The sequence below is a fragment of the Alosa pseudoharengus genome, unplaced genomic scaffold, assembly GCF_046254945.1.
Source record: "Alosa pseudoharengus isolate Yale_2024_CS ecotype anadromous, Long Island Sound unplaced genomic scaffold, YU_APseudo_1.1 YU_APseudo_1.1_scf_2, whole genome shotgun sequence".
In the NCBI taxonomy this organism is placed as follows: Eukaryota; Metazoa; Chordata; class Actinopteri; order Clupeiformes; family Clupeidae; genus Alosa; species Alosa pseudoharengus.
Window position 1 is genome coordinate 7481648 of NW_027468663.1, and position 7947 is coordinate 7489594.

Sequence of the window (7947 nt, forward strand, 5' to 3'; positions counted from 1 at the left end):
CCACGTCCTGATCTAAGGACAGGACAACCCTGACCGATGCCTTGAAGCAAATGCACCCCTCGCTTCTCTCCCTCTTTGTCACTCTTTGTGACTTAGTTGACTTTGAGGGATTGTTTACATTTTAGAAATCAGTTGTGTAATGAAATAACTTGTCAAGGTGACCATTTTGATGAGAGTCTATTCAGATGCGAGGCCGCAGCGTTTGATTGGGTAAATCATCATTAACCTGCAGTCATGGATTTACTGACAGCACTCTCCCTTTCAATTTCTCCACTCTTTCATGTAGGTCACTAACTCCATGAACTGCTGCTCCTCCTTTTATCTACACACAGTACCCTTGGACAATATACGTTAGTCATTAATTCATTCATTGAAAGAGCATTAGTCAGTTTATTTATAAACTTTTGAAAAGAGAGAACCTTTTCATTCTAACAGTTATTCATCAAGAGAATTTTTTGTCTCTAGCACCGTCAATGGTAACCATACTTAAACAAAAAAACTTATACAAAAAAATAACGATAAAAGAAAAAGAATGATACATTTAAAAAAAAACATTCCCAACTTTTCAAGTAGTTGAGATTAGCAGTGCATGGGAGGCAAAGAAAGCAAAGAAAACCAGACGCTAACTCCAAAATTAGCATTTTATTCAGATGGTTGGGGTCAGAGATGAATCATTTGTATTCCAGTACAGAAGATTATCCACAAAGCTCCTTCAAAAACCTTTCCCTGTCTTAAAGCTGATTCAGTAATTAGTGCCGATGGTGTCTAACACCCCAACCCCCTTTTTGGTACAAATTCAAACAGTTGTGCTGACAAGATTTGTTATTTTTTTCTGTTTTTTATTGATTTATTTTTTTCATATTTTTTATACAAAAGACTCTCATACCTTCTACACATTATATGCCACCCAGTTATGTTTTTGTATTTTTTTTGTAAATAAATTTTGGAAATAACTTTTTTCCGCTGTTGTGAAAAGATAAAAACATGCAAAACTTGAATTTGTAGTCCAAATTATACATTTACAAGTTCTGAACTTCTTAACTTCTTGCTCTTCTTCATGGACTACATCAAAAGAAAAAAAAAACATTATGTACACACAGTTTCTTTACAGTGAAGTAAAAATTTAAAGTACCAGATGAGGACTAAGGCAAATGAAGTGTACATGAAATTAGAACAAAATAAACAATTTTGTTGCTGTAAAATACTACACCACTTCAGAAAAAAAAAAAAAACTTATTTTGCTACAAAAGTATGTTTCATGACTCCCTTTATTTGCAACCAGCTGCATGTGTTTAATCTTTTGTGAAAAAAGTCTAAAATTCTAGCGTACTGTACAGTGCTGTTCTCTGATTTTTTCCTGCCCCTCAATGTTAATAAAGACTCCTTCATGTCGTTATCTTTGCAATTCACTTAAATATTCATATATTCAACAAACAGCAGTATTGAGTAACCAAAAAAGCATGTAGATGCATACCATTGTAACATACTTCCTGTTTTGAAATCACTCCAAAAGTCATAACCATTAAAGCCTTGAACATAAAACTAATCATTCAGATCCAAAAAATGTACAAAAAGGCACATTAAATCCCAGTGCTTCTGTACTGTGAAATTCAAGTTTGACTGAGCGCTTTCCGTACCCCACAATCCAAACCGTGACAGTTCACCAATGTCCTGTCCCCCTCCTCCAAAAACATGACTGACTCACACTCCTAACCCTTCAACAAGCATATGTATGCGTAGACTACAACAATAAGCCTAGGGTTGTTTTTTGTGATTTGTGTTTCATTGATTTATGTACTTTTTAAACTATTTAAAATCTTTTCCATTGTCATTCAGTCTGTGTAGGGGGAAATCGGTTATCAGAAGCGGTCCTCATTTGTCGACTGGAGAAAGAAACAACAAAAAAAGAATAGAACTTTCTCCCCACGTTTTCAATGCTATGTTCTCATCTTCAACATCCGAGAGAAAAAGAGCAAAACATTTTAGTCGTCACTTCCGCCATACATATCTGCGAGTTTCCTGAAGCGTGGGCCCCAGTCGTTGAGGTAATCATAATCTTGGTCCCCTCCGCTGCTGGAGGAGTTGATGGAGCTCAGGGAGCCGGCCGTGGAGCCACTGCCCTCATAGTCGAACACCAAGAGGGAGTCGTACGGCGGGGCCGTGGGGTCGTTATCAGCTGCCTTAAGTCCCTGTGCAGAGAAGGGGGACAGAGGAGGAGAAAAATGACTGAGTGAGATGAAAAGAGGATGATTAAAGACTGCAAGAGATTCTGGAGACTAAGCGACGGTCAAGGGGCTGTTCAAATTCCTTTCACAACGTTAAACTTGTGTACCATTTAAAATTTATACATGTTTTTTTTTTCATTTTCTCGCTAGTGAGCATATGCTTAGGAAATCAGGCCCATGTCATGGGTTACATGTGCAGAAATGTCAGTACAACGCTGCGTGGCGGGTTTAGAGGTTCCAAATCCTCTTCTGTCTGTGTGATGTGAGATTATCCAGAGCTTGGACAGAATCCTGAGAATCCAGGACTGATCACTATGGCCTGTAGTTGCTCTTCCCCCCATCCACACACATCCTGATGGATGTACAGATATCACAATTCCATTGCACCATTTCTCTGCCAGCTTTCACACAAGCAAGAAAAAGTAGGGCCATAATCATTATTCAATGTTGGATTTAAAAAAAAAAAAAAAACACTCAAATTATTTCCACTATGGGATATTCAACAGCAAATACTTGCTTCTGGCTGGCAGAATCTGTTAGGGCTTTTTATGAGCACTTCCTGACTATCTAGATGTGATGGAAGAAACACCAGTCATCTGAGTTCTCCGCCTGAGACTTCTCTTTTAATTTCATATCTTGACACCTCACAGGGCTCACTGACAACATTGAAGATGTATCAGTCTTAGTCTGTAATTAGAGGGAGTACACCACTATGTATGACTACTCATGGTTTCATAAGGCTACATAGGGTAAACAAGCTAGCAGGCTATGCTCTTATAAGAGACTGTGACAGACAGAGCTTCTTCACATATTGAGTAATATGCATGAATATAGTACAGCTAAAATGCTTTTTAGAACAACAAAATAGAAAAAAGTTATTTATGGAAGCTTTCACTCAGAACATTCAGAACATGAAAAGCTTAAGCCTAAAGTATCAAATATATGGAGAAATGGAGAGAGCACGAGGGAGAGAGGCAGAGGGAGAAAGTATGATTGTGCAGGTTCAGTGAACTCAATATTCCCAGTGCGGTTCCCTGTGACATACGGATGGCCAGGCTTAGTTGAGGCCAGAAATCCGAAGAGGCTTCCGGCTCTGCCGGTGGAGCATTGGAGATAAAGCAGGCACACGGACATGAAAACAGCATGTCTGACAGCAGTGCTCACTCTCCCCTCTGCATCTGAAGATCGGCTCCCAGCCGCTCACCAATACCAGAGAGAGAGAGAGGGGGGTGGGGGGGGGGGAGAGAAAGAGACAGATAGAGAGAGAAGAGAGAGAGAGAGAGAGGGGGGGGGGAGGGAGAGAGAGAGAGAAAGAGAGACAGATAGAGAGAGCGGGAGAGAGAGAAAGAAAGAGAGAGATAAAGAGAGCGAGAGAGAGAGATAAACACCTAAGTCTGCAACACTAACTATAGCGCCTCAGACAGTTCACCATACTTTGCCACCATTTCACCAAGGGACAAACTACAGTTACAACATTTCAGAGATTTATCTTTTAACAAACAACAAAAAACACAGCACTGAAAAGCTGATCTTTGAAAGAGCTACATGATTTATGAGCACTTCAGTCTGTGTTTATGCGATATCTCTCTCTCGTTCTCTCTCCCCCACCCTCTGTTACTACAAAATGAAAGAGGCAGGCGGGAAAAAACACTGTGCCTCCGCACCTCACAATTATTTTCCACTTGTTTGCTCTCGTTAAGTGTTTGCTCAGGGCTGTGGCGCTGATAATTTGCCCTGAAATATGACAGATGGATCGTTCATTACAATTATAGCCGTCGCTGCTCCAGTGGTTAGCACCTCTACGCCACAGTTAGCACCCCACTGGCAGTGTGTATGTGTGTGTGTGTGTCTGTATATGTGTGTGTTGAATGGGGGTTGAGGGGATCGGGGCCTATCACAGAACTAGTCCGAGGATTCCATTGAGTCATCAATGGGGTACAACACAACGGTCGGCCATCTTCAGCAGAACACAGCGACAGGTCTGTGGCTAATGGACTCGTAGGGACAAGAGCTCACTGTAGTCTGGACGCTCTGTTCAGGCCTCTATTATATTTCTCTCCGCACACATCCCGCCCCTGAATACTAATCACTAAGGGCCAAGATACACATGCTATGCAGAGATAGCGGAGGGTAAAGAACATTGCGAGGGATCAATTTTCCCAGTCTAGGAGAGGTTATTTTCTGCTGGAACACAACTGAGTTAGGCTCTGGATAAAGTATGGGGGGAATAAACAATAACCAGCCATGCCTGAAATGGCTGCATACTTGGCTAATGGCAAAGTCAAGGATATATTCTACCTAACGGATATAGCAAACAGCATGCCACCAGACAGAAAAATACAGGCAGGCAGAGATGTGCAGCAGGATTCTGCGTTTGATTTCAAATGGCCACTCCAAACAGCCGAATCACTCCAGATGGGCAATGCTGCGCCCTTCCCTTTGAGCTTCCGACTGCTTCACGCTCCACCTGAATCCGACTGGGAGAGGTTGCCTCAGGTGAAGGAGGACCGAACCTGTCCAGGGCTGTGGGTGGGAGGCTAGTCTCCATGACCTCACCATTGTTTTTTTTTTTCTTTTTCGTACCACCGAGTGGCAGGATTCTGGACTAATTAACCACCAACGTGCCCCGGTCTGCCGAGACGCCACTCCAGACTCCCAGGTGCTCCTTTCATGTGGGCCAGGGGGGAGCAGCGGGGCCGCTGATGGGCGACTGGGTGCGCAGCGTGGCGCCTCCACCCAATCCGCTGATTGCAAGCCTGCCCGCGTGCTGGGTGAGTAATGAAATAGCTCTGACCAGCGGAGACTTGCAGCAAAGCGGAGGCAGTGGAAGTTAGCAGCATGCCAAAAAAAGAAAGAGGAAATAAGGACGACTTGAAGTCTCTTCGTCTGTATTTTTACAGATCGCAAAGATCGCAAAGACTTAGATGGGGTTTAGATTTTCTCTCTCTGCTGTCTCCCTCTCTGTTCCTAAAAAATATGGAAATAAATAAATAAAGCTCTGAGAAGGTTTGAATGTGTCTTTTCCGGTATTCCAACAGCAGGAGATACAGCGAGAAACTACTAGCTAACACTGAACAGAGCTGACAAGTGCAGCAAACAGCACGAGGAACTTTTCTGAGAGAGTGTTGAGCCACAGAGGTGTAGCGAGTGAAAACTGAACAAGCAGACCCTAATCCAAAATACATGGGACGGAGCCAATGACTTTAAAGAGTGCGGCAGTGAGTCTGGAGCCCATTGGAGCAGGTTAAAAATACATGGGCACACTTTTTCAACTCACGGCTCTCACCCCTCATGAATGAAGTCAACTGTAGCATGGGAGATACCAGCCCTGTGGGCCTCACAGGAAACATTACGGCCATGTCCTCTGTCCACCCTCGACACGTGGAACACTTTTTCTCCACAATTATACACCAATTAAAAACACACACACACACACACACACACACACACACACACACACACACACACACATATATAAATTATATTCAACAAATGCGATAAATGTGACAAAATGCCACCGCTGTGCAGATGGGGAGAATACAAGGGAGGCTTTTTCTTCCTTTTTTTGTCAGGGCCATGATCAAAGACTACAAAAGGAAAATGCCAGGCCCCTGACAGATGAAAGCTAAGCCCTCTATGACGAGTCACAGATGAGCCTGTTCTTGCCAGAACCTTTGGGAAGAATGCGTTTTAGGATGACAGAACATTTAGAAAACGAGTTTAACTGTTTTTTTTTATTAATCTCATTTGAATTGATTTTCATGTGGCTCTTGCAATCCCTATGAAAGAATGAGTCCGTAAACCAAACTCCCAACACTATCGTATTAGCATAGGCTCTTCTGTCTGCCAAGCACATTTTGCCCATATATATACTGTATATACACACACATACACACACACACGCACATTTTGCCCATATATATACTGTATATACACACACATACACACACACGCACATGCAAGCTCTGACGCGAAGCCAGAAGTCATTTAGCAGCAATGTGAAGCTCTGCAGCTGGCCAAAACTCATCCTAGCGCAGAAGGTCAGTCAAGCTGTCTGGGTGAGAAGTGACAGGACATGGATCAAGACTCCTCCACCACAGTCCAATATGGCTACCGCCCAAAACATCCTCCCACACAATATTTCTGCTACAGCACTCCCGCCCAGCTCATGGCCCTGGATCACATGAGGTGAGACTGAGACAGAGCACTTTACGGAGCCCGCCTGCGTCCAGGATCGCTGGCCAATATTCGTGGTATCTAAGAGGGTAGTGAAGGTTCTTTCTTGTTTTGAAAAAAAATAACAAGTGTGTGACCAGAGTTGTGCCAGACCAAATTTCAGCTCAGTTGGAGCCTAGTCCCCAGATTTTTTTTCACACACACACACACACACAAAATGAATGATCACACAGGGTGGTTGAGGAGATAACGTTAAAAAGAGCATTGTGCTGGTGTGATGGGAAGAATGAGATCATCAATGCTGTTTCCACAAAGATGATGAATGCTAAAAATGCTCAAATGCTCACTCACAATGCAAAATGTCTCCAATAAGCTCCAATAAACTAGCTCCCACAAAATCCAATGGAGAGCCCCTAGACCACAATGATCATAGTGAAATGCAGGAGAAGCAAATGGCAGGCTAAAAAGACACGTGAGCATGTGGTCGATCTCTGATTGGCTTACCTCGTTGATGAAGTCACCGATGTCGCCGGGGTGCGGGGCAGCCGACCTGACGGGGTACTGGGGCTCGGGGTGGATGGGCCGCTCATCCATGCGGCGGATCCCCACCGGCTTGATGGCGTCCGGCTCCATGGTGTCCGGCTGCTGGAGCTGGCTCAGGTCGTAATCCTGCAGGGGGAGAGCCGGAGCAGATGGGCAAGTCAGCGGGACACGGCCAAAATACACCAACTAACCCACACACATACACACCAGCATGTACGCACACACACGCGTACACACACAAACACACACACGTACACACACACACACACACACACATACACACGTACACACGCACGCACGTGCACACGCGCGCACACACACACACAAACACAGACACAGGGAGACAAACACACAGACAGACATGCCAGTATCCTCCTAAACATACTAATAAGCAAAGATTGATATTATGAGCTTTTACGCTCATTTGTACACATGCACACACACAGGCATACTATAAAGCATGTCATAGATATAGAAAACAAACACATGAATAATCACAGAGATTCTCTGGTTGTAAATGTATGGTGTACTCTAGTGTCTGACTCCGTGGGTAGTGAGCAGATGGGTGACACACCTTCTCATTGCACACACACACACACACACACACACAGAGGCAAGGAGCTGCATGACTATCACTTCCACGTCCCTCGATGAAACTACAGACGGCGAATCCAAATACTGCATAACAATGAGACTCCTTCCACTAACTCAATAATACAGCACAGTAACACTAGACTATGCATCATGACAGCTGCAGTCAAGGCAACTAAGGAGAATCTGATAGAAACTTGTGTGGGAGTGACATTCTCCGATACATCAAGGGCAGGCGCGGGCAGACCAGGCACACGGCGCAGGCGCGGGCCGAGCAGACCGGCGGTGCCAAAGGTGAACCGCGCTCTTCTAATCGGGCCCCAGACACGGAATGGTGGATACACATAAGCCCGGGCCTAATCCTATTAACATCGCCAAGGCAACCTGACAGCTTGGGTGCTTTGTGCTACGT

The 7947-nt window shown here is 44.2% G+C and overlaps 1 protein-coding gene across 1 annotated transcript in view; it reads right to left on the reverse strand.

Annotated features, from left to right (window-relative positions):
• Positions 1-370: 370 nt before the first annotated feature.
• The window catches only part of LOC143133707 (cadherin-2-like), a 64476-nt gene continuing 56899 nt past the window's right edge, over positions 371-7947 (reverse strand). Inside the window, exons 15-16 of the mRNA XM_076293527.1 lie at positions 6906-7070; positions 371-2189 (exon numbers count right to left, since the gene is read on the reverse strand). Coding sequence (XP_076149642.1) covers positions 1983-2189; positions 6906-7070 — 372 coding nt within the window. The 3' untranslated portion in view covers positions 371-1982. The remainder of the gene's footprint in view (positions 2190-6905; positions 7071-7947) is intronic.